This window comes from Sturnira hondurensis, unplaced genomic scaffold (genome assembly GCF_014824575.4).
Source record: "Sturnira hondurensis isolate 20B ecotype Veracruz unplaced genomic scaffold, ASM1482457v3 Scaffold0006301, whole genome shotgun sequence".
In the NCBI taxonomy this organism is placed as follows: domain Eukaryota; kingdom Metazoa; phylum Chordata; class Mammalia; order Chiroptera; family Phyllostomidae; genus Sturnira; species Sturnira hondurensis.
The window spans coordinates 145,299-172,388 of record NW_028078932.1 but is presented as its reverse complement, the minus strand read 5'-3'; the positions used below and the strand labels follow the sequence as shown (position 1 = coordinate 172,388).

At 35.6% G+C, this 27,090-nt stretch overlaps 1 protein-coding gene across 1 annotated transcript in view; it reads left to right on the top strand.

Annotated features, from left to right (window-relative positions):
* Positions 1–27,090, top strand: part of BRWD3 (bromodomain and WD repeat domain containing 3) — a 102,066-nt gene that overhangs the window by 9,617 nt on the left and 65,359 nt on the right. Inside the window, exons 5-8 of the mRNA XM_037047770.1 lie at positions 2,524–2,674; positions 4,543–4,641; positions 24,711–24,871; positions 26,175–26,396. Coding sequence (XP_036903665.1) covers positions 2,524–2,674; positions 4,543–4,641; positions 24,711–24,871; positions 26,175–26,396 — 633 coding nt within the window. The remainder of the gene's footprint in view (positions 1–2,523; positions 2,675–4,542; positions 4,642–24,710; positions 24,872–26,174; positions 26,397–27,090) is intronic.

Sequence of the window (27,090 nt, the reverse complement as noted above, 5' to 3'; positions counted from 1 at the left end):
CCACAAATAGTCAGTATTTTAAAGCTTTTTTTCTTTGAGATACATATATTTTAGGGTTGCTAACTGTGTTTTCATGTAGACATTCAGGAAATGCCCTAATGTTGAGGGAATGAATAAGATTTTAGGATATCATTGTCTGTAGATTACAATACATGGTTTTTATTTTATTTTTAAAAAGATTTTGTTTATATTTATAGAGAGGGGAAGGGAGGAAGAGAAACATCAATGTGTGGTTGCCTCTCAGGTGCCCCCTACTGGGGACCTGGCGTTCAATGCAACCCAGACATATGCTGTGACCCTTTGGTTAGCAGGCCCGCACTCAGTACACTGAGTCATACGAGAAGGGGCCAAGCATTAGCTGACTTGACTTTAATACTATCTATATATTTCACTGATGGTTCTATGTACTTATTTTCTTGGAAAACAAAACTAGAGGTATGAGGAATAAATAAAAGAATTTGCTTGATACTTTGTCCCAATCCAGAAGCTAAACCTTGTAGATACAAATTTAAAATAATCAGGTGACATTGCCATTCTTGCTGAGCATGACAATTGCCCAGGCCCCAGTTATAGTGGTAGATTAAAGCTGTTTTTTGCAGGGACTTATAATGATAATTGGCAGGAAATAATTTTTAAAAACCAAAATGCAATCAATTATTCAAAGAATTCTGAATACATGTTGAATTGTAGATCTTCAACCTGTTTCCTAAGAATGCCCACCTTTTGTGACAGCATGGATGGAACTGGAGACTATTATGCTAAGTGAAGTAAGCCAGTCAGTGAAAGACAAACACCATATGATCTCACTTATAAGTGGAATCTAATGAACAAAATAAACTAATGAGCAAAATAGAACCAGACACATAGAATCAAAAAATAGACTGACAGCTGTAAGAGGGGAGGGGGAAGGTGGGAACCGATTGAAAGAATGTGTGGGTTATTACTCAAAGAACATACATGAAGGATCTATGAATATGGACAATGCTGTGGGGATTAACTGTGGAAGTAGGGGGTGGGCTGAGTAGGGGGAGAAATATTGGGACAACTGTAATAGTGTAAACAATAAAATATTATAAAAAAGAAAGGGAAAAAGGCTATCTGATAGGAGAATGTAAGGACTTTCCTTTATGAATTCATATGCTATTGCTTGTAGATAAACTTTACTTTGGTTTTTATTCATTCATTGATATTTATTGATCATGCATAATCTCTTGCCTCATCATTAGGGATGAGCAAATATTTATTGATCATGCATAATCTCTTGCCTCATCATGATCATTAGGGATGAGTTACAAAATTATTTTTTTGTGTTGTATGGTTCTTGACCTGGTGGTAATAATATTGATGTGTGTGCTCTGTGATAGTAGACAGGTATTTTTAATTTATATTTCTCTCTCTCTTTCTTTCTTTCTCTTTCTCTCTTTCTCTCTCTCTCTCTCTCTCTCTCTCTCTCTCTCTCTTAAAAGTGGGCATTGTAGCCGGAAGTAAATTTCAGGACCTTATATCAAGATGAACGTATAGATGTTTGTTTTATCTTAGGATTTTAAATATTTTATTTTTCTCTGTTTACTATTTTAGTAATTAGGTATTTATGAGACATATCAAGGACTTGAATGTTAGCTTAGATAAAAATGTAAAACTGCCCTAGCTGGTATGGCTCAGTGGATTGAGCACCATCCTGTGAACCAAAGGGTTGCCAGTTTGATCCCCAGTCTGGGCACATGCCTGGGTTGTGGGCCAGGTCCCAGGTAGGGGGCATGCGAGAGGCAGCCACACATTGATGTTTCTCTCCCTCTCTTTCTCCCTCCCTTCTTCCCCTCTGTCTAAAAATAAATAAAAATCTTTTTAAAAAAATGAAAGACAATTTTTCTTTATTGCCTCATCCTTATCTACTTTGTTAACCATCTTCAGAAATTTACTTGTGTGTTTTAAAAAATGTTGATGTTGCAATGAATTTTGAATATACAACTTAGAGCACGGTATTTATAAAATCATTAATTTGATGCTGTTTTGGAAATTAGTTAGCTTTTTTAGGAAAAAATAGTTCTGCTTTATTAAGTGAGTGTATCCTATTAATTCTAGAGATTAAGGTAAGAATTTGGTGCAAGTAATACCTTTTTTTTGCATTCTTATCATTTAAATAGAAACTGCATCCTCAGATTCTTGATCAGTTCATTATTTCTGAATAAATCAAGTACTGGTAGATTTTACCCACCTTTGTACTTTGATTTTAGGCATGCTCACTTTTGCTGTTTTGTTGTACTTCATAAAATTAACAGCTAAGCAAATTATTTAATCAAGGCAAGTAAAAGAGAGTGCCGTGTTCTTTCAATGCTATATTATTTAAATGTACTCAATTTTAGTAGCTGTTTCTTAAATTAGGTTGACATACTAAATATTCAAAATATTTTTTGATTTTGCATTTTAAAATTGTCCTTTGCTTCATGATGGAAGAATTTGGTAATGGAGTAGACTAATGTTTTTAAAACAAATCTTTTCCTGTGTTCTATTTATGCTTTTTAGGTGGCAGCCAATGCACACATTCCTCCAGACTACCTCCTTAAAATTTGTGAGCGGATTGGTCCCTTACTAGATAAGGAGATCCCGCAGAGTGTTCCTGGGGTACAGACGTTGCTAGGTGTTGGTCGGCAGTCTCTGTTACGGGATGCCAAAGGTAAGATTTTCCATTTTTTGAGGAAGGAGTGGAGAGCAGCATATATTTAGATTCAGTACATCTTCCCATGCTTTTATAAATACTGAAATACTTTTAGTATTTTACGATACTATTTTATAAAACAGTATAAAATACTAAGTACTATAGTATAAAATACTAAAAGTATTTTATAATACTATTTTCTTCTAGTTTTTCTTATTTTGCCAATCTTGTTTTATTTTCTTACCTTGTGAGTAAATTTTTAGAGGCTTAAAAGAAGCCCTTTTTTTGTGAAACAATGAATATCACAGAGGCAAAGGATATAAAATCTCTAATCCTGTGGAGTAGAGATGTCAAAAGATTGCTGGTCTGATTAGTACAGTTTAAATTACATTTTAATATTCTTAATCTTTGAGTCTTGATATCATCCAAATCACAGAATATTTTATAACAAATAAATGAGAATTGTGATATGTAAAAGTATAATTGAAAATATTTAGAGAAAAATGTCGATCCATCAGTGACTGTTGAAAAATAATTTCCTCCATTCTTTTTCAGTCTTTTATGGATTTTTCCAAAACCCAATATGTAAAATATATGAAATAGAATTTGATAAACATAGAAATGTCAAATTAGGTGTTCAGGGTACTTCTTAGTGTAATAAATACTAACAACCAATTTATTTCTGTTCTGTTTTATTAGCATAATGTTTTTTGAAATTCTAATTCATAGCCCTGGCCGGGTAGCTCAGTTTATTGGAGTACTGTCCCATACACCAAAAGGTTGTGGGTTTGATTCCTGGTCAGGGCACTTGGCCTAGGTTGTGGCTTCCATCCTCAGTCAGGACACGTATGGGAGGCAACCGATTGATGTTTCTCTCTCACATAGATGTTTCTCTTTCTCTCTCTCCCTCTAAAAAAAAAGATTCGATAAACATTTTCCGGTGAGGGTTTAAAATTTCTTTTAAATCCTAATACACAGATATAAATAGTTGTAAAAATGGTAACAGTGATTAAACATCTTATTTTATTTTTTAAAAGGTTTTATTTTTATTTATTTTTAGAGAGAGGGGGAGGGAGGGAGGGAGAAAAGCATTGATTGGTTGCCTCTCACACGTGCCCAACTGGGGACCGAACCCAGAACCCAGACATGTGCCTTGACTGAGAATAGAACTGGCGACCTCTAAATTCTCAGGCAGGCACTTAATCTACTGAGCCGTGCCAGCCGGGGCAACATCTTATTTTATAATTTGAGGAAATTTTTATCTCGGCTAATTTGGAAGGTTTTAAGAGAATAGTAGAATATTTCTGTTTCTAAATTGAGTTAGGACTATTTCATATGTGCTTGAATCTTTTGATATAAACATAAAAGGCAGACAAAACACAACTATTTACTATCAGTTATCTCATGCAGTGTTACCTGTCATGGCACAAATGGAAGGCACTGCATAGCATGAGCATGAGCATGAGAATACATGTTTCTGAATTTGTCTAGCATACATGTATGTAATTGTATCCTTGCTTATACAGTTTTATGGGAGTAGACATGTATAAGCCTAAAGCTCAAGAAGAACTAATGAAAACTTAAAACCTTATTAATCCATGACATTTACATATGATTCAAATGTGTGTGTAATGAAAACTTTAGTTCTAGGTCAGCACAGAAATAAAATATCCTGTTGTTATATTATTTTGGTATTTACCAATCATGATGTGCATGGTTTATAATATATTTAAATATGTGCACTTTATTTCTTGTGGTTTTAGTGACAGAAATGTATTTTAACAAATGAAATTGAAAATAGGCATTTGCCTCAGAGGTACAATTAACAAACAAAAGAACCAAACACTGTTGTGCTCCTTGACTAACTTTTGAATCTTTTTGCATAGACTGTAAGAGTACACTATGGAACGGGTCTGCTTTTGCAGCTCTGCATAGAGGCAGACCTCCAGAACTACCTGTAAATTATGTGAAACCTCCAAATGTGGGTGAGTAATGGCTGTTTGAGTTATAAACATATTCTTGATTTGTTCCTTCCTGAACTTGTTATAAAGCCAAAAATAGGTACGAGAAGTAAATTTGAAGTATAAACAAACTGCTTACATTCTTGAGGCTTTTCATGGTGGGTCCAGATTTTGAAAAGCCTTTTTACCTAAAGCAAATCTAATCATTTTTTGTAAAAGGTTACTTTTTTCTTTCTCCCTTCCTTTATTTCCTTTCCTTCCTTCCTTTCTTTTTCTCTTTTCATCCTTCCTTTTTTCCTTCCTTTCTTCTTAGAAGCATTTTTAAATATTCTATATGTGTTTTTAACCATGTGGATGTTTATTTACATATCTGTGTGCTGAGCTCAAATGTTTTAGAGGGACCTATGTAAATAATAGCTTTCACAAGGAAACAAAAGTATCTTCTGCCTGTATCTACTTGGCAAACTTAAAGTAATGTTATAACTTTTATGTCCTTATTAATAAAAGCAATTACTGTTTCCACTTTCAGTTTATTGAAATTCCAGTGTCCCATTTAGAATATTTCTTAGTTTTCTCTGGCAACTACTGTGAAGAAATTTAGTAGTGATTCCCAAAGAGATCCAACTACAGAACCACTTAATTCTTAGAGGATTTGCAGAACCAAGCAGCTAGATGAGTAACTGTCAGTCTGCTTCCCTATTTTCTCATTCTTAAAAAATTATTATTTTATAAAGTGCCTAGACAATATTCCTCAAATTCAAATTGAAATATAAGAATACTTTTTCTTTTTTATTGAATTTGTTGAGGTGACATAGGTAAATAAAATTAGATAGGTTTCAGGTATACCATTATTCTTTAATGTATCATCTGTACATTGTATTGTGTATTTACTACCTCAGAATACTATTTTTAAAGGAATACTAGCTTACAGAATTTATTCACCCTAAGAGTTTAAATAAATTTGGTTAGAGGTAATTTTAAAAGATACTTAGGAAAATCATTGATAGATTCATGAGGTATTTATTAAAGAAAATTGGATACTTTGATATATATTGCTAACAGTACTTTTTGTTTTGTATTTTTAAACCTTTATTGTTTTTTTTTCTTTACAGAAAATAATGCCGGCTTGTTATAAAATAGCCAAATATTATCTTAAAAAATGACAGTGCAAGTAGTTCTTGGTAATCCTACACCTGCAAAAGTAGACTACTGACTGGGTTGGGTCCAATATGTGATGTTTTAAAGTCACATACCTAGGTTGTAGGTTTGATCCCCAGTTGGGGTGTGTATGGGCGGCAGCTGAATTATGTTTCTCTCTCTCTCTTTCTCTCTCTCCATCTTTTTCCTTCCCTCCCTCCCCCTCTGTCTTTCTCCCTCCTTCCCTCCCTTTCTCCCCCTACCGTTTCCTTTCTCTAAAATCAATAAGCATGTCCTTGGATGAGGATTAAAATAAAATAAAATCAGACAGTCTTACAGTTTTCCAGTGTAAATAAAACTTAATCATGAAGATAAATCTTGAAAGTTTATCAAAGAATCTTAGAGGTAGAGAGAACTTTAACAACACTACTTCTTGGTAAAGGGGTTCCTTAGTCAAGTAAATGTGGGAGATACTGAATTTAAAAATATGGGTAAAAGTGAAAGGCTGAGAGGCTTTCATTTGCTAAAATGGCATTGCGGAATTACCTAATGGGGAGTATTTCCTAACCTGATGGGAAACCCTTTTCCAAGAATACCTGTAACACTCTGAAAGTTTTTTTGGCACAGATTTGGGAAGCTGGGTTGTAAACCCTTATTTACAGCAGAAAAACCCCAAACCCAGAGAAGTATGCGATTGGCATAAGTTACACACTGCTTGCCTTATGCATAGACTGTTTCTAAACCATTTAATGGTTAGATGTCACCATACTTCTTTGAACAGATTTACACTTGTAGAGCTCCAAAGATTGAGGGTTAGCCACATTCCTATTATTTCAAATCCAGTATATTATGGTATAATTCACATAATGACCACCAGCACAATAAAAATGTAGAACATTTCTATCACCTCCTAAATTTCCTTCCTGTCTGATTGCACTCAATCCTCTACTCCCTCAGTGGCTAGAAATCACTAATCTCTGTCCCTGCGCTTGTGTCTTAAGAATGTTACCTAAATGAAGTCATTCAGTATGTAGTTCTTTGTATCTGTCTTATTGCACTTAGATGTAATGGTTTTTTTAAATTCATGTGTGATGTTTCATGTATCATACTTTTTAAAGGAATTTTTATATATATATTTTTGAAGATTTTATTTATCTTTAGAGAGGAAGGGAAGGAGAGAAGGAGAGAAATATCAATGTATGGTTGCCTGTCATGCGTCCCCTGCTGGGAACTGGCCTGCAACCCAGGCATGTGCCCTGACTGGGAATCGAACTGCGATCCTCTGGTTCACAGGCCCGTGCTCAATCCACTGAGCTACACCAGCCAGGGCAGAATTTTTATATTTTTTAAGTATTTCTTTTTATTACCAAGTAGTATCCCATTGTATGGATATCCTGCAGTCTGCTTGTCCATTCATCAGCTGATAGACATTTGGGTGGTTCCACATATTGGCTATTATAAATAAGTAAAATTGCTATAAACATTTTTGTACAGGTTTTGGCATGAACATCTGTTTTAATTTTTCTTGGGTAAATATCTAGGTAGTGTGATTGTTGGATCATACAGTAAGTGCAGGTTTAACTTTCTAAGAACCTGCCAAATTATCTCAAAAATGGCTACCCCATTTTGTATTCCCACCTGGAATATATAATTTTAGAATAAGCTTCTCAATTCTACAAAAAAAAAGCAACTGCAATTTTGCTTGGGATTATATTGAATCTATAGATCAATTTGGGGAAAATTAAAATCTTAACAACAGCAAGTGTTCAAATGTAGGAACATAATATAATTTGACATTATTTAGGTCTTTAATTTCTCACAGCAGTATTTTATATTTTTTGGTGTAGAGATGTTACACATCTATTATGAATTTTTTCTCAAAGGATTTCATGTCTTTTGATGATATTTTAAATTATATATTTTAAAATTTTAATCTTTTTATTTTTATTTTTTTATTTTTTTATTTTATTTATTTATCTTTAGAGGGGAAGGAGAGAGGGAGAGAGACATCAATGTATGGTTGCCTTTTGCGCGTCCCCTGCTGGGAGTTGGCCTGCAGGGAACTGGCCTGCAACCCAGGCATGTGCCCTGACTGGGAATTGAACCGCGATCCTCTGGTTCGCAGGCCTGTGCTCAATCCACTGAGCTACGCCAGCCAGGGCCTAAAATTTTAATCTTTTTAAAAGTTTCTTGTTCAGTTACAGTTGTTTCCCCCACTTGCTCTCCCCTGCCTTCTTCCCCTGCCCCTTGCTTCCACAGTCAGTCCCTCAAAATTTCAATTTTTTTGTTTATGCTGTTACAGATGTCCCATTTTCCCCTTCACCCCCTCCATCCAGCCCACTCCCCACTTCCGTAGTCAATCCCCCCCAATTTCAATTTCCTGTTGTTTATTGATAATAAAAACAGGTTTATTTGTCTTTCCTTCTTTCCTCCCTTCCTCCCTTCCTTCCTTGCTTCCTAATATTGACCTTGCTTGCTAAATTCATTAACTGGCTGTAATGGCAGGTTTTGTTTTGTTTTGTATTGTTTTCTTGTGTTTTTGAGATTTTGGGGGGTTTTCTATATAGATGGTCATATTGTCTGCAAAGAAAGACAGGTTTTTCCTTTTGAGAAAGGAAGATGTTCCTTTTGAAAGTTTTTCCTTTCGAATCTTGTCTGCCTTATAGTTCTTTTCCTCTTTTTGCCTTAATGTTTTTTTCTTTTGAGTAAGTCTAATGGGGTGACATTGGATTATAAGATTATATAGGTTTCAAGTGTATTTGTACTGTTGAAGTGCTAGTGTCTCAAGTACAAAGGTGAGTTTAAGTGGTGGGACTGCACATCCTTGCCTTGTTTCTGATCTTAGGGGGAAAACGGTCTTTGACCATTCAGTGTGATCATAGATGTCTTTTATAAGTTTGAGGGTGTTTCCTTCTAGTCTAACTTTGCCTTGACTTTTAAAAACATAGATATGTTGCATTTATTTTATCTCATATATTTGGAATTATACCAGTTATTTCTTGGGCCTCACTTTAACTGTATTTTACGTAGAATAATGCTACTCAATAGAACTTTGCAATAATAGAGATGCTCTGCCCTATGATATGACATCCAGAACAGTATTCTCTAGCCACATGTGGATATTGTATCTAAGGAACTAAGTTTTTAATTTTTGGAAGTTTTAGTAATTTGATGTGTCATAACACATATAGCTAATGGCTACTATGTTGGACATTGCTGATGTAGAACAATGCGGGAAAACCAGTAAGCAGCTCTCTGGATGGGTGTATAATTTGGTAATAATCTATTGACTATTTATTTTACAAATTTAACTTCGAATGTTTCTAATTTATGTAGTACTTAGAGGCTACATTTAGGTTTTTCTATGTTGATTTTGTAACTCATTTTTAAGATCACATTGTGCCACTTCCTTCCCATGAAAGTTTTACAATTGTCTTTGGTCACAAACAATTAAATTCTGACCTTATCTGGACTCTCCTCTATATTAGAATATTTATTCAGATGTTCTCATACGTTGTGCAGTTAATCAACCATGTTTCTTCGTAATTTAATGAAATGGAGGTGAGGGAGCATGGGGATGGAATTTGGGAGTTAATTCCCAGATTCCATTCTCCAGACTAACTACCGTAATACTTTAAGTATATGTGTACTTAAGTTTACCAAGTTTGAATTTCCAAATCGCTATACAGCAAGAGCAAAGATGTCTCTTAACATTGTGACAGGTCTAAGCTCCAGTCATGCCATTTCATTAGCTGTATGCTCGACTAATGAAATTGGTTTTGTATTGTGCCAAGATTAAATCAGAGGAAGAGAATGAACTAAATTCAAAACACTGTTAATACCTAATGCCACACAAAGAAATCCTGGAGCATATGTGGTTAATATTTGTATTGTTTGACATCTTGTACTACAGTCAACTAAGTATTGTTATTTCCTCATCCCTTTAAATATTAGTATTTGTTTTGGAAACTTTGTAGTAACTACACTAAAATTTGAAAATAAAATTTCATGCAGACACAACTCTGCTCTTGAGCTAATTTGTGAGTCTAGAAGTAATTTTAAAACTCTTTCATGTCTGTTTGAAGTGAATATTTGCAAGAACTAGTATTATAGTTATTACCCATCTATTACCCATCATGATAGAAATCTTAAATAATTTTCATAAAATTATCCAAAGGAATGGGCAGCAGGATAGCTTATTCATTCTCGTTTGGGACTGATGTTAAACCCAAGGAACAAATGCACATGCTTATTTTTCTCAACAGAGTCAAGGGTATGATGTTATAAGACTTGGTTTTTAAAGCTTTTTTCCCCTTTATCTTTAGTATATTTGACATGTAACAACCATCCTATAATTTACATTGGAGGCCTATAATTTACACTGTGTACAGCTCAGGAGGCTCGCATTAACCTCTGTAGCCAAATGAATATTTATATATTGCCATAAACTTCCATTTAGCATTGCTTGGCTCTTGACTTATTGGCCACCGTGTGGGTCACATGTCACACTTTAATCCAGAATTCACTCGGAGGTTGGAAACCTGCCTCTTGTTATTATGCAAATGAAAATGGAAAGAAAGTAATATAATTTAAACTATTTATTTTGTTGAGGTGGCCGGGTTTTCGCCAGGAATATTTGTCATCCTCCCTCTCTCATTTTATGGAGTTCTTATCTCTTACCCATGGACCACACTTTTTCCAGGGCTTGCTTTGTGTTGCCTGTTTCCCTCCAGTACCCCCTTCCGCCTTTTCCTACTCACATAATTGTGCATGAAACAAGTTGCATCTACAGTCATAACTTTTATGCATTTGGAGAGGAGCAGGGAATTCTTGTCACACCTGCAACTAATTAGAACTGGAATATAAACTGAGAATCTTTTGTATGTGCTACATTGTGAGTGCTCACTAAATATTAAATGAATGGAAGTTCTATAATTGCTGCCACATGGAAACTGAAGCATCCCATTTAAAGGCATTTGAATGTTTTTATACAGCTCATCAGTTTCTAGCTCTTTTTACATTTCTGAAATCAATATTGTATTAATATCAGGATTAATCATTTAGGTTTGTCAATTTGGAAACATTTTATTGTGAGTCTTAGTATCATCATGTAAAACATAATGAAGTATTTCTCTTTAATCCTATTATAAACATTTTCTCTTTCCTCATTATTCTTTGTCATTCCTTTAGCTTTTGACTTCAACATATACCAGTGTTCTAAAAGAATAGTTTACTATTCCATACATTTTACTGTATACCTTATAGAAATAGAAGTTTATACCTATAGTTTACAAAGGGAAGGTGCAAGACAACTCCAGATTTGTTTAGTTGGAAGAAAAGGCACTCTAAAATGTTTGTGTATAATAATCAAATCAGGTTAATGGGATAGAAGAAGATAGGAAAATAAAGGTTTAGGATATTCTCAAATTATATTAAGTGAACTTTGCTAGAAGGCTGAATGGAATTAGAAATATTGGTGTTTTTTCTCACATCTCATTTAGTATTATAGCAGTAGGACATTCAGTGATCACTGATGTCAATAGCCTGTAGGACTTAATGTTGTTACTTAATTTGAACTGTGTGTGGATGGGTGTTATGGCATGGGGATGGTATCAGCCTTGTAGACTATGAAGCATCACTTTGTGTAGCTAAGGTTTCACGGACATAATTTGATTTGTAGTAGCATCAAATTCATAAAACAAATAATTCTTTTGTCTTGTACTTTTCCTACAGTTTTCAGTTTTATTAAAATTTATTTCTGCTCTTTCTGGCTTCTTTCAAGACTTTATATTAATTTATTTAGTTGTTAGAACTTTTTTGAGGAAACCCTGAACCCAGCTTGACACAGAAAATGGTATTGATCACTAAAACCTATGATTGACACTGAGTTTCATGAGTCACTTTCCAATGACAATAGTCCTCTACTTATAGGACAACTCCATGTTAATCAGAAGGTTGCAGAGTTTCTATTTTTCTGATTAAGTTAAAAGCTGTAAATGTTGGCCAAGTGACATTTTTGTAAAAATAGAAAAGACTAATTCAAGATTATTTTAGCCCTCTTTAAATACAGCTTGTTTTCTGAAAATCTTTTTATTTAAAGATGATATTGATGATGCTGGGTGTGTGTAAGAAACCTGATCTGTGAATAGTAGTCTTTTCCGCCTTGTGTGTATAAAGCCTTATCTGGTTAGCAGTTATCGGCTGAGCCTGGTACTGTTTCTGATTCAATCTTAAGCTTCTGCTGAAAGCACTCCTCTTTCTACCTTATTCTCTACCCTACCCCCACATTCTTGAGGTTTATCTTTGAGGTAGGTGTGTAGCTACTGGTTTTCAGAAGTTGCAAACTTTGCTTTATTGTTTTGAAGTTGTTTAGCGGATTTTAAAACATTTTTATTGATCTGTAGGCATCATAATAGAACATGATTTTAGTAATAATGTCCTTTGCTGTTCATCTCCATTATAAGGCTGGTCAAGCAAAGTTGGGTTGAGGTTACTCTTTAAAATAGCTAGACCTCCTATTTTCCAAAGCATTTTATTGGCAGTGAGGCACCTTTAAACTCTCTGGGTTGTTTAATGGCATCCATGAATATGAAGTTAGCTTGACCTATGGTTAAAATAATTAATTACATTTTCAGTGCCATTTACAGAAGAATTGGAACTGCCCTATTTTTATATAATCTATATTAAAGCTTAAAAATTAAAAAAAATCACACAAGGATTTTGTGAACACTATGGACAGCATATAATTAGATTATAGGTGACAGATAAAATTGCTCAAGAGTAATCTGACTCATTTGCATGAAAAAACAGATAATATCACCAATTCATACACTTTTGGTTTCACCTGGAGCTTGATGTGAGGTTGATGATACACTCTTTCTCCCAGCAAATGCGGTACTTGCCTGGCTTTGGTTAAATACTATATCTTTTAGCATCATTGATCAGATGTCTCCTGTGATACAATAATCAATAGAATTGTGTGAGTTATTCATCTTTCTTAGCAGTGAAGGTCTCGTGTTTAGTGATTTTAAGGTTTAGGCTCAGAAATGTTTCTTTTGGAGGGAAGGGGAGGCTTTTGTCAGCACTAAACTGCTAAATCTGTAGGGTAATTCAAAGTATGTTACCTTGTTAAAGAGCCTCATTAACCAGAGACCACCAAGATCAAGCCTATAGTCTGACAAAATTAGATTTATTGACTCCCAGTGAGGGAGTACACTCTTGAGGAACCTTGGAAGTCCTCTGGATAAGAGGGAGGAGGGAAGTGCCTGTTTTATTAAATGATAAATTCCTAGTTTTTGAAAGCCATCCAGTTGAGAAATACATAATTATTAGCATGTATGCCACATGATTATGATTAAGTTCCACTGATACATATTTCTGAGTTATACTTTCTGCTAATTATAGAGCATTATATTCATGCAGCAGTGATAGGAAGCCTGGTTTTTTAAATTCCTAGCCTCTTGATAAAGCAGTGTAAGTTTTGGTTTACCACTGCAGATTTCTGAGGAGGGTTTGAAGGAAGCCAAAAATCAGTTCTGGATTGGTGGCTGCTTCTGAGGCAGATTGAGGGAAGTGGGGACTAACTAGGGATTGGGTGCTGGCATGAAGTAGGACGGTGTAGGGATTGGGTGTTCTCCTCCAGTAATAAATGGAAATAGCAAAGCAAGTCTGGGGGCATTATTGGTAAGAAAGCAGTAATCACTCAATGAGGGTGCAGTTATGATATTTTACAACTACTACATGACCTTGGGAAAAACAATATTTCCTGTTAACTTTAGAGCCAGCTTTATCTTGTCTGTCTTCCTGGTCTGATTAATTGCAGGGACGCTTTTTTCTTTTTCAGCCCTGGCTGATATCCACTCTTTCAGTCCCGGATAGGTTTTTTGATTCTTTAAACATGAGGTCTTAACAAGTCTTTTAAAAGCACATGGTTAGCATACAGCAATTTGTTATTAATAATATTTAAGGGCTTTTCTGGATGGTCTTCGTCTGTTTTGTTTTATCCTAGAAACATTTTCTGACAGCAGTTCAAAGTTCCATATACTTCTGATGTGGCCATTTTAGAATACTTCTTAAATGTTTGTGAACTTTGCAGTAAAAACCAGTTTAGTAAATGCCAGGGTCCCTGCTGACTTTGTTCGGTGTCTTTCTTAAGTGGAGAAAAGATTGAAGAATATGCATAGAATTTTTACTGTCAGATTGTATTTTCTATAATACCATTAAATAGACAGCAGTGAAATGTGGGAAGACTATTACTGTATTATCATCAGGAGACCTGGATTCAGCGTAGGCCCTGCCATTTATTGGCTCTGTAATGTTAGGCAAGACTTCTAGTTTAGCGGGGGACTTCACTTCCTCGTTTACAAATTGAAAATGCTTGCCTTCAGATCTCACAGGATTGCTATGAACTTAAATGAGAACTCTGGAATTACTTTATAAACTTTAAAATGTTACACAAATGTAATTTGTAATTATGACATTGGGTCAGAGATATTGATGATAATGAGTCAGATGAAAGATCTAGTATTTGAGTTATCCTCATGAAAAGATTCTAAAACTCACATGCAACTGTAGTGGTTGCATATGTAAAATTAAGTCTCAGATCTTTCCTTTTGCTTCATATTTAGTGCTCCTCCCACAACATTCTCAGCAATATAAATAATATATATGAGGTCTGTCCAGAAGGTATCCAGCCATGTAGTATGAAAAAATAGAGACATTTATTGTAGAAGATAAAGATACAAGAAACATTTTACATAGGACAATGATGTCTCAGTCCCCTTCAAAGTGAGCACCTTGGGACCTCACACAGTTCTCCCAGTGGCCATTGTATTTTCCTGAATCTCATTGACAGTCTGAAATCTCTTTCCTTTCAAAGGTGATTTTAGGCCCTGGCTGGTGTATCTCAGTGGATTGAGCACGGGCCTGTGAACCAAAAGATCGAGGTTCATTTCCCCGTCAGGGCACATGCCTGGGTTGCGGGCCAGTTCCCAGCAGGGGATGCACAAGAAGCAACCAGACATTGATATTTTTCTCCCTCTCTCCTCCCTTCCCTTCCCTTCCCTTCCAAAGGTGATTTTAGTTTTGAGAAAAGCCAGAAGTCTTGTGGCATCAAATCTGGCCTGTAGGGGGGCTGAGTCACCTGGGTAATTTGATGTTTTGCCAAAAAACTCTGTATGAGATGTGATGCGTGAGCAGGCTGGTTGTGATGAAGCTGCCAGTCATCAGTAGTCCGTAGCTGCGGCCTTCTGAGTCATCTGAATGGTTTCCATGAGGAATGTTCAAGGTTAATGCAAAACTGGATGCAGATTTGTTGCTCTGCTCACTTAGTCATTTTGAATGTGACAGCCGCACAGCACTCAGGGGCACCTACTGTCCCTACTGAACTAGTACAGTGAAAGTCGTCATTGTGCACACGTACACATTCCAGTCCACTCTACTTGGCTGCCAGGTTATATCAGTGTGGTGCAAACCGTTCTCATTATATTGCCTATGGCTGGACTTTTTCTGGACAGACCTAGTGTTTCCTAGTTACCACAATGGAACCTCTTGTTGACCAAGTAGGTGCTCTGTGATTATTTATTTATTTATCCCTTTTATTGATTTTATTGGGCTGACACTGGTAACAAAATTATGCAGGTGCCAGGTGCACAATTCCACAGCACGTCATCTGTCCCACATCAGTCAGGGTTCTATCTAGGAGTTTTTGATGTCTTTCAAAACATTCCATCATGTTCTTTTACTATTATTGTTCTAAGATTGGTGGATTTGGCAGATTTAATTATGTCCTGGGTTGGTTTGGGCTAGAAGTCAAGGATTGGGGTGAGACCTGTTGTAGTCATTAGAGCACAGTTTACCTTTTTAAAAAAATTTTTTTAAAGATTTTTATTTATTTCTCTTTAGAGGGGAAGGGAAGGAGAGAGAGAGAAATATCAATGTATGGTTGCCTCTCATGCGTCCCCTGCAGGGAACTGGCCTGCAACCCAGGCACGTGCCCTGACTGGGACTCAAACCGTGATCCTTTGGTTCGCAAGCCCGAGCTCAATCCACTGAGCTATACCAGCCAGGGCCACAGTTTACCTTTTGAGGAGAGTTATAGTTTTGTTTTCTTTTTCTCAAAAAAAGAAATGCTAAATTAGAAATGCTGTTTTCAGAAATGCTATTATAGAGTATTGGTTCAGAAGTGCCTGAGCTTGAACACTGGCTCTGCCACTTACCAGCTTGGGATCTTTGATAAAGTATTAACTCCTCTGTGCCTCAGTTTCCATTGTCTTTAAAAGGGGATGTTAATAGTACTCACTTCATAGGGTTAAATAACTTAAACCTATAAAGTGCTTATTAGCACAGTGCCTGGCAAGTAAAAGTGTGTATATTTTATTATATAACAAAGGATTTTTGGGGGGGTCGACTCTGGACAGCAAAGTGTGTAAGATTTTTGTTTATGTTTAATCATCTTCTTATAACATAGAGATGGCTATCCATCAGAGTCCAATTTATCATGAGACTTTTCCCCCTTCCCCCCCCCCTACTCATTTTGGTATGTGAGAGCATTGAGATCCCAGAGAGGACAGGAATGGGAAAAAGGATAAAAGCCAAGTTTCACAGGAACTAAGCCTACTGTGCCATATGTTCTACAAAATTCATCTCATGTAATTCTCAAGATAAGTGGTATTATGCCTGTTTTATAGATAAGAGAGCAGGTTGGCAATTTTCCCCCCTCAGTACTATGTGGCTGTTTCCTGTCATTTTGCCAAAACGGGAAATTGGCAAAGTCAGAGCCAGCTCTTCTACCACATATTGAGCTACTTGTCTGACTCTGATTTTCCCACAGGATTACTCTCTATCATGTTTTTTTGTCCCTGTTCCTCTGACCAAAACACATGTTCCCATGGTTTACCCTTTTGTATTGAATAACAACTTGATGCCCATAAAAATAAACTGGGAAGTTTACTGCTTACACTCATCAATATCTTTTATTTGGTATATGTATTTCTTTTTATACAGTACCATATTCTTTTTATTATTATAGTTTTATAGTTTAAAATCAGAATTGTGATGACCTCAGCCTTTGTTATTTCTAAGGATTGTTTGGCTATTTGGTGTCATTTTTGTTTCCATACAAATATTAGGCTTGTTTTTTCTATTTCTGTGAGTTATGCCATTGGAATTTTAGTAGAGATTGCTTTGAATCTATACATTATAGGTTAAAACTACATTCTAATATACAGTTTTCTAGTTCTGTCTGCTTTTGCCTTTGCCCCACAGTGTTGTATACTTTCATATGTTTTCATGTAGCTTATTATCATCTTTTCAATTCAGCTTGAAGAGCTTCCAGTATTTCTTGTAAGGCAGGTTTAGTGGTGGTGAACTCCCTCAGCTTTTGTTTGTCTGGGAAAGCCTTATTTTTTCTTCTTATTTAGAGGATAATTTTGCTGAATAAAGTATTCCTGGCTGGCAATATTTTTCTTTCAACACTTTTTATGTCATTCCACCATTCTCACCATAAAGAGTTTCTGCTGATAGCCTAATGAGGTTTCTTTGTAGGCTATTTATTTTTTTTCCCTGTCCTGCCTTCAATAGTCTTTCTTTATCATTGATTTTTGTCATTTTCATTATACTGCGTCTTGTAGAGGGTCTTTCTGCATTGATATAATGGGATGTTCTATTAGCTTTGTAGTAGTATGTCCAGGAATTGGGAAGTTCTCAGCTTTATAGCTTTAAATAAATTCTCTACCCACTAACTCTAGTAGGGTTTTACTTCTTTTGAGATTTTATTTATTTATTTTTAGAGAGAGGGGAAAGAGAGAGAAAGAGGGGGAGATAAACATGGATGTGAGAGAAAGATATCAATCAGTTGCCTCTCATACACACCCTGGTGTGGGACAGAACCCGCAACTCAGGCATGTGCCCTGACTGGCGATTTGAACTGGCAACCTTTCTCTTTTCAGGACAGTGCTCAAGCAGCTGAGCCACTCAATCAACTGCGCCACCCTGGCCAGGGTTGGCTCTTTTCACTTTAAAATTCTTATTTCTCTTGTCTTTTCTAATTGAATGATTACTGTATTCCTATCCTCCAAGTCACTTATTCTTTCTGCATCTACTGTGTCCTGTTAACAGTGTTCTTTATTGCACTTTTTAATGTCCTTCATTGAGTTTTTCATCTCCAGAAGTTGTTTCTTTACTATAATTTGTACCTCTTCAGTAAATAATTCCCTTCTGTTCATTCGTTTTATGCCTGAGTTGAATGAAATGTCTTTCTGAGTTTTTTTTTGTAGCACGTTGAGTTTTTTCATAACAGCTATTTTAAGTTTTTATCAGGTAACTTGCAGTATTCTGTGCCTTTGAGTTTACTTACTGGGGAATTGTTATTTTCTCTTTGTGGCACTGTTTCCTTAATTTTTCATAGCGTTTGAAGGTACAAACTTCTGCTTTTGCATTTGAAGTATCAGATACCTCCTTCATTAAGGTTTTGTGTCATTTTTGGTTCTTATGATTCAATAGGCTATCAGAAACCTTTGTTTTGTGTTCCAAAAGGTGGCACAGTAGCTCAAGTGTGTGGTATCTTCTGGAGCTGATTCTCCTAGGTGCATTGGGAACATGCACAAGGAACTGGAAGCAGAGTTGGGGGGTAGGCTTACTACTTGGGGCTTTGAGGGTACCCACTGTCCAGTAGGGAGGTCCTCTAGTGGGGAACAACCAGAGATCCGTGGGTGGACCTCCTGCTGAATTCCAAAGCAGATGGCAAGAATCATGTTCATTCAGTGCTCTTCAATATTTTTATCTGCCTCCTTCCTTTCCTCTCCCTTCCCCCAATGGAGGAAGGAGGTCTATCCTCAGAAATCTAGGTGCTAGAGGGAGGGGAGTAAAAGGGAACTAAATGGTAATGGAAAAAATACAATAAAGATTAAAATAAGAATAAAGAAATGTGGGTGCTGCCTGAGAAACAGTCCGTACCAACCACAACCTGCACAGGTGGGGCAGCCAGGGAGTCCCCGAATACTTTTGATTTACATCTCTTCCATGGTGGAGGCTGCTGTTTTCCACTTCCCCTGCCTGTGAGGGCACTGATGCAGCTGCCGAAAACCCAGCCCCTTACAGTGTTGCCCTGGGAAGGAGTGAGTGCCACCCTGACAACTTCTCTCCTCTGTGTCCAAATTCATTTCTTTCCCATTCTGATGGCCTTCTGGATTTTCCCTTCAGGCAGGCTGGGCCTCTATAAATTCTCTATGAACTGTGGGTATCCCCTTAATTTTGTACTCTCCAGGGCCCTGTCCCCCCCCCCAACTCCACCATTGCAGGGTATGGGGTGGGGCAGATTCACCCAACCCCTTGGGTCTGTAGCCCCTATTGAAGTCCTGTCTGCCCACTTTTAGATGGGTAATTGGAGATAAACCTCCCAGATATTTTGTGATGTAATGTGCAGACGCACTTTGTTTGGCTATTAATGTTCATTTATTTGTTACTTAAAGGCAAGAGAAAAAGGACTCACCAGCCATGGTGCTGACGTTCCTCCCCTAATGCACTTTAAATTTGGATTCTGCTATTGATGCTTGTGTCCTAGCAAGAAATAATGTGGAGTATGAGAGTGTATAAGAAATGCTCATTTTAGTTCTAAAATGGAAGCATTTTTGAATAGATTAACTAATAAAGTATGATTCTTAAAATATTTTAGAAATATAATTTAACTTTTTTACATCTTAAATTGTTCAAGTACAGTTGTCTCCTTTATTACGTATACAAAATATAAAACCTTTCATTTAGTATAAAATAACAGATACTTAATACCTTATTACTGGTTTTCTACTTTCTTGAATTTTTAAATTCTTTACTACTTTACCCCTGGCTGGTGTGGCTCAGTGGATTGAGTGCCAACCTCTGAACTGAAGGGTCCTTGGGGCACATGCCTGCATGTGGACCAGGTGGTCCCTGGTTGGGGGCGTGCAAGAGGCAACTGATCCATATACCTCTCACATGTTGATGTTGGTTTCCTTCTCTTCCCTCCTCCAAAAATAAATAAATAAAGTCTTTAAGAGATTCTTTACTACTTTACAATTTTGGTCCTCTCTACTTGTTATGTAATTGTTTCAGTATGTTTCAGCATAGGCTTCCTGATGTTTTTTTTTTTCCTTTGGTCAAATAATGTTCTTTCTTTCATGTATGGAGAAACTTGAAGGGGGTGTGCTTTGAGGTATTTTTCACAGGAGTTAGGAATCTGTGGTAAAATTACCCAGCTTAAAAAATGATATGGTGAAGTATTGTAGAACATTAAGGTTAGGTAAAATATTTATAAGTATTAGATCTATTGACACAAAGTGAACTAGAAATTTTAGTGCTTAAAATGTAAAGAAGAGTGGCTATACTTGGTTCTAAGTAAACAGGACGAATAGGAAAGTGAGGGGACTAGTGGTGAATATTAATATTAAATGTATTAAGAAATTCACAGACCAAGATGTGGTTATAATATGAAAAGCAGTGGGTAAAGATAAAAGGAGGGAGAAATGTACGTGGGGTTATACTACAGAGTGGACAGTATGGCTGATGCTTTCTCAGTGAGAAGTAAACGACAGGATATCTACATCAAACTGAAGTTCAATATCCCCCACTCCAATTATAGCTATTAATGTTGAGATATTTAAGATTATTAGTTTTATATGTGGAAACTTGGTGAATAGAAATAATTTCATGTAGTTCTACACATACACAAACACCCCAAAACACCTTTTAGGTTCTAATTAGCATATGGGGAGGGAACCTGTAGGTTTACTGAATAGGAACAGGTAGTGTAGATTCATAGCTACAGTGTGATAGCTATAGATAACCATGTTTTGCTGAAGTCTTCTTTATCAAAGAGAATGAAATACATGGAGCAGACTGACAGCTGTCGGGGAAGGTGGAAGGGGGGGCTGGGTGAAAGAAGGTGAAAGGGTTAGCGGAAGAACATGTATGGATAACCCAGAGAACAGTGTGGTGATGGCCAGAGGGGAAGGGGTGGGGGTCAGGCTTGCAGGGGCAGAGAGGGACAAATAGGGATATCTGTAATAGTGTCAACAATAAAAGTAAAGTTAAAAAAGCAAATGATTTCTAAACTGTAAAGGGTGGAGTACATATGGTCAAAGAAAAAGCCTAATATATGTGAGTACCTTGTTGCTATCAGAGGCCCAAATAAATCCTTGTACACTGAACTAGTTCTTGCTGGAAGGTAATTTTTTGTAAAATCAGAATGGACATGAAAAATGACATTTTATCCAATGGGCAAGTATACAAAAGTGAACAAAAAATAGATCCTAGAAATGATAGATGGATGAATTTAGCTTTAACCCCTGGCAGAAATTTAGGCAGGTTTATCGAACACATGTTTTGTGTACTCTCAGAAAAAAAAGAGATGATCACTGGGAACTTAGATATGCTTACAAAAAATACTAAAGCCAACTAACTTTATTTCCTCTTGCATAGGTAATATAATGGCTATTATAAGGCAGCTATTTTAGAAAACTAATGTATTCTTTGTAATCTTAAATTTCATTGACAAAAGGGTAGCTGGAAGTAATCCACTGTACTCTGCTAATCAGACCCCTGGAATACTGTCAGCTCTTGTTGAGAGGCTCAGACATTGATGAAATAACAATGTTACCAAGAAAAAAAAACAACCACAATACTGTTTATGGTGAAAGGGTGTTTTTCTATAGGGGATGATAGGAAGGAGAAGTGTTTATGAGTAATACAGAGGGAACCTCATGTTGAGAGAAGACTTAAGACAAAATGATAGCTATCTTTAAATATTTCATGGGTTACCATGTGACAATATTTTATTTTATTATTTTTTTAGTTTAGCTCCCAAGGACAGAGCCAGTATGTATGGTTCTCTGGACATTACAGGGAAAGAGATTTAGCTCAGTTAAGGGTAGAGTTTACCCAAAATTAGAGCAGCTCAACATGTGAACTGCCGTTTTTGAGAAATAATCATCTCTTTACTAGAAGTGTTTAAGCAGAGGCTGAATGGCCATCTGGCTGATAATTCCGTGGGAAGAAAGGTTGGAGTAGAATTAGTAGTTCTCAAACTTGGCACAGTATCAGGATCATCTGCAGAGCTTATTAGAAAAAAAACACACTTTAAGAGCTGTATATTTCTGTGGGTTATTTTCTCCATTAAAAAGTATCTTATTCATTCCTAAAATCAGGTAAATGATGAAAGCTTTACCCTTTGGAATGTATATTCCCTGAGGATAGAGATCTTGCTTGACTTGTTCATAAGCTGTATTTTCAGTGTCTGTCACAGTGCTTAGGTCATAGTAGGTGGTCAACAAACACATTTTAAAGAAAGAAAACAATTATTCCATTGATACCTGTCAATTGATATCTATGACTTCATAAATTTGTAAAGTACACACATTAAGTTGTATCATGTTCTTACTTGAATCCAAGCAATTTGTTCTATCACTAAGTTTGTTGATGTATCTTATCTTTTGTTAGAGAATAGTGTAGAAGCTTATCCTATAAAATTTTAATGAAAAAGATTTAGGAGACATGGATTCTGAATAGAATATTTTGTATGTATATACATTTCATTAATTTGTCAACTCCTTGAATTTGTTAACATTACTATAATTGATTATTGGAACCAGACCATAACCTTCTCAGTTCCCCAGACAGAAAGGTATCATAACAGTTTTTCAAATGCTGCTAAATCCTTAACCACAGTGGGTGGAGAAGCAGGCATTTTGTTGTGACTAAACTTTTGTTAAATTATTTATTTCAACTGTTGTTTGCCATTTCACTTTTTGTGATCTGTGGCACTAAATTCTTTAGCAGTGAATGAGGCTGAAATAACATTTCTTACCCATTATAGTGTTTTTGAAATAATTAAAATATGTAATTAATGAAGGTAATTAACTATATGTTTTAAAACTTATTACATACCTTTTAAGCCCTGTAGATTTTGGAGGACTTAATAGTAGTGGCAATGCAATAATGACATTATAGTAGACATTAGCATAGGATTGTGGGATGTTTTTATTTGTTATTTCTCATTAATGCTTTATTCTACATTGTTAGGGTGAAAGTTAATTGCTAATCTCTAAATTTGCATCATGCATATAATAGAGGAAACAGTTTGCTCAAATAGTGCATTTGATAGAGATATTCAGATACAACACAGTGATAATTGTGATTCCCTTCATTTTATTGTTACATTTCAGAAAAGGAATAATGATTTGAGCATTTCCCTCCTGCAAAGAACCTATATAATAATATTTATTCTAGAAGAATGAGATCTACTTCTTTCTAGTAAAATACTCAAGGATTGGTAAAAAATGAACTCATTTTAATGGTATCTTTATAGTCAGCTGAGGAAAATGCTCGTGATAAAGTGCTCTGTAGATTTTTGAGGAAAGCAAGAAGCAGCAGTACTGAAAAATAGTGGGTATATGGAGACTACATGAGAAAGACAATGTTGACAACCCTGCCTTGAAGTAACATGACTTTTTCTCTACCTATTTGCAAAATAGGTATAGAAAAAGCAAACCAAAAGTAATTAATGGATGATTGTTTCAAGGAACTCAAAGCAGTAAGAAATGTTTGATTGAAGAATAAAGATCACTGAAGTCCCAAAGTGATGATGCATGCTTTTCCTATCTTATAATTGTGGAAATTTTTAGAGGTTGGGATGGGAAATAGCTTCCAAAAAGAAATTCTTTTAGCTGGAACTGATGCTTGTAGATTTTTTACCATTATTTACTCAGCATCTCTTAGCATTATATAAATTGTCGGATCTCTAATTCTCATGGTTTGCATTAAAAGTTTTGTTGATTTTGCTATTCATCATTCATGTTTTTGTCATTTTGTCAGTTTAAAATGACCAGTGGATCTACCTTTGTGTGAAAAAAAAAGATTTCATTGCTCTTAAGATTGAGGCATTGAATTTTTAGTTTTTTACTGTGTCATGGTTCTGATTGTGCTAATTTAGCTACTAAATTCTTGCCTTAATTTTGCCCCGCTTCAACATAAAGTTCATCATTTATACTATATTATTTATGCACAAGGGAAATGCTTCAAGGTCATTTTGAACTTACAAGGACCTTATGTTTTGATGAGAATATATTGTGTGGGATGTTAAATATAAGGGAAGACTGGAAAAATTTCACAAAACAAGTGTGTGCTTGTAAGTCCTTGCATGGGGATTGAGGCATTTGAGGGAAGTGAAAAGCATCTAGGCAGCATTGGAAAGAGAATTATGCAGACTTATATTTTACTCTGGCTTCTTTTAAAGAAAATTAGCTATAAGACAAAAAACAAACAGACAAAATGGATACAGAATCTAAGATGACCTCATAGTAGATGAAGCCTCAAAGTTCAGTGGTAACTAGAGGGAGACCCTACAGTTTCAGAAACCAAAGAGTCAAGAACCTATAAACAGGCCTAGAAAGAATTGTTTATTACTGAGAACCTATGTGATTTCATAGCTTCCTTCTCTTTTTACTGTATAAGCCTCTTTATATTGCTGTTGAATGTTTTGGATAGCTATATTTGGGGTGGATGGGTGTGAGGACAGGAAAAATTCCCTATATAATTTTTAAGATGTATTATACTTAACTAAATGTAGTTTTTTTTCTATTTTACCATTCTCATAATAGTAAGACTTAGCTATATATTTAAAGTGACAGTTCTTTGGCTATTGTATACCATGAAAGGCAAAATGGAAATATGTTTGAAAAACCATACTTAGACAAATAAAGTGAGACTTCTGGGATTTAAAAGAAGAGTGTTCTTAATGCTTTGTGGTAGTGAACTTGAGGTTATAAAATCATGAAATGTATAATGGAATTTAGACTTCTCACAGGGTAGAATTGCTGTGGTATTTGCATCCTGTTTATCTCATATTAATATTCAGTATTTAACTTAATGGAGTGCATTTCACTTTCCGGTTTTAAGAAGTGAATCTCTCATTTTATATTTTCCAGTGAATATCACCTCTGCCAGACAATTAACAGGATGTAGTCGCTTCAGCCATATTTTCCCTTCATCTGCTTACCAGCACATTAAGATGCATAAGAGAATTCTGGGGCACTTGTCATCTGTCTACTGTGTAGCATTTGACCGAAGTGGGAGAAGAATTTTTACAGTGAGTTTAAAATTTGTACTAGTTTACAATGCTAGAGATTAACAACAATTGAACCTATGCTTCATGGCATTGAATTATGCTTTATAAGCAGTTTATCCTTCTTAGACACGAATATAATGAAAGATGAATGGAAATTGAACACCTTTTCTCATTCTATATCAGTAAATGAGTGTGAACTACAATGTCCTTTATCTTTAGGAAAATCTAGTTTAACAAATTAAATCTTCAGAAGGCCTGTAGTATAGAGGTGGTTAATTTATGTGAAAGAAGTTTTATCTACTCAATTTAGTTTTCATTTTAGCAAACATTTATTAATATGCATTTTCCATTTGTCACTTAGTATAATTAGTCCCAGTTCTGCTTAATTAATGATTACATCATCCTTATGGTTGAACAGTTGAACCTGTATTACAGTTAAGAATGAAAATTACAGTTATTGTATATATCTTTCTTTGGCTTTAGTTCTATTTTTAAAACTGGGTTTTCATTAACCAGATCATACTGTGTGATTTCCAGTACAGAACTGTAGCACACTAATATTTCCCAAAAAAGGCTTAGTCTCATGACTTAAGTACTAAGTTAACAGAAATGTAGGTAATGGCATAATTTTCTTTTTCATTTTCTATGCTACAACAAACGAAGTGGTTTGCATTTTAAGTTATTAGCTCCTTGAAGTTTATTGCAAAATCTTCCATCGACATTTTCATGATTCATAATGCATCAGCTAAGTATTTGTTTATTGATGATCACAGTGAGGCTGATGATTGCCATCATGCTATAAAAATAATTTTTAAATAGGTTATTTTCCAAATTGGAGTAAAATTGCTCTTCACTATTTTTTAAGCTCTTTAGAGATTCTCAATAGGAAGATTAACATATTGTCATCAGAGATTGTCAAGAAAAAGTCTCATGTTTATTGAGAAATGCACATAGTCTTTAGGTTAAATTTCTAAGCATTTGTAGAAAAAATATTCAAGTAATTAAGGAAAAAGGGCTTCCTAAGAAAGGCAGATATTCTTAATGTTAAATTAGTTCAAAGTGACCGAATTTTTTATTTTTATTTGTCCGCATTGGTAGTAGTTTAGAGGAGCTCTTCAGAAACACCATTGTGAGTTTGGACAGTGTTTTGTCAGTGCTATCATTTGAACATCATTTGTATTTGCTACTGGAGCCATATTATATGGAGAGAAGAGACTAAAAAGTAGACACTTAGAAGTAACAAAGTCTTCTCTTTGTCTCTGGTTTTCTGGGAAGGGGGAACTTCTGCTTCATTGTAAATGTCTGTCTTTTCATGTCATAATAGGGTTCAGATGACTGTTTGGTGAAAATTTGGGCAACAGATGATGGACGCCTTCTCGCTACACTTCGAGGGCATTCTGCTGAAATTTCCGACATGGCTGTTAACTATGAGAACACTCTTATTGCCGCAGGCAGCTGTGACAAGGTTGTAAGAGTGTGGTGTCTTCGAACTTGTGCACCAGTTGCAGTCCTTCAAGGCCATTCAGCTTCTATTACTTCCATACAGGTGAGAAAAATGAAAAGATAACCTCTCACATATGTAATAAGGATGAGAATTCTCTTGCTTCTGTTACATTGTGTAGATAATATTTCAAAGAATGGCCAACAGGAAACTGTTGACCTCTTACAGGCTTTGTTCCTACCCTGTACACAGGTGTTTTTCAAGTTCCTGTTTCATATAAATCTATTCCCTTTATAGATAAGTAAAAAAGGTCACTGAAAAAGGATTGTCAAATACAGTGTGAGACATCTTATTTGTCTCAGTCATATTTGTGAAGAGGGGAGAAGCTTGTAAATGCTTTGAGGAGCAATAGTAATACCTGTTAGTCAGGATATAAACAGGTTCTAACTTGCATATTAGCATACTTTGTGTTAACATTTAATCCAAGATGCTTTTCAGGCAGATTTAGAGAGACAGGGAGAGGGAGAGGGAGAAGTTTAATGTTAGGACAACTTTATTTTTAGTTTCACTGATTTTTCTCTTTCTGCTTGATATTTGACATAAAAGTATATTGACTTCTTGTCAATGCTTGATCATACAATATTTTTTACCAGATGTTGATAGTGGAAGTCCTGGATACCTCCTCCCCACCAAAGAACTTTTATTTAACCACACTAGGCTGAACTACTGTCCTCTTATTTGGGTTGGAAGGGAAATAGAGGAATCCTAAAAAGAAGGTCTTTTATACTTTGGTCAAGGA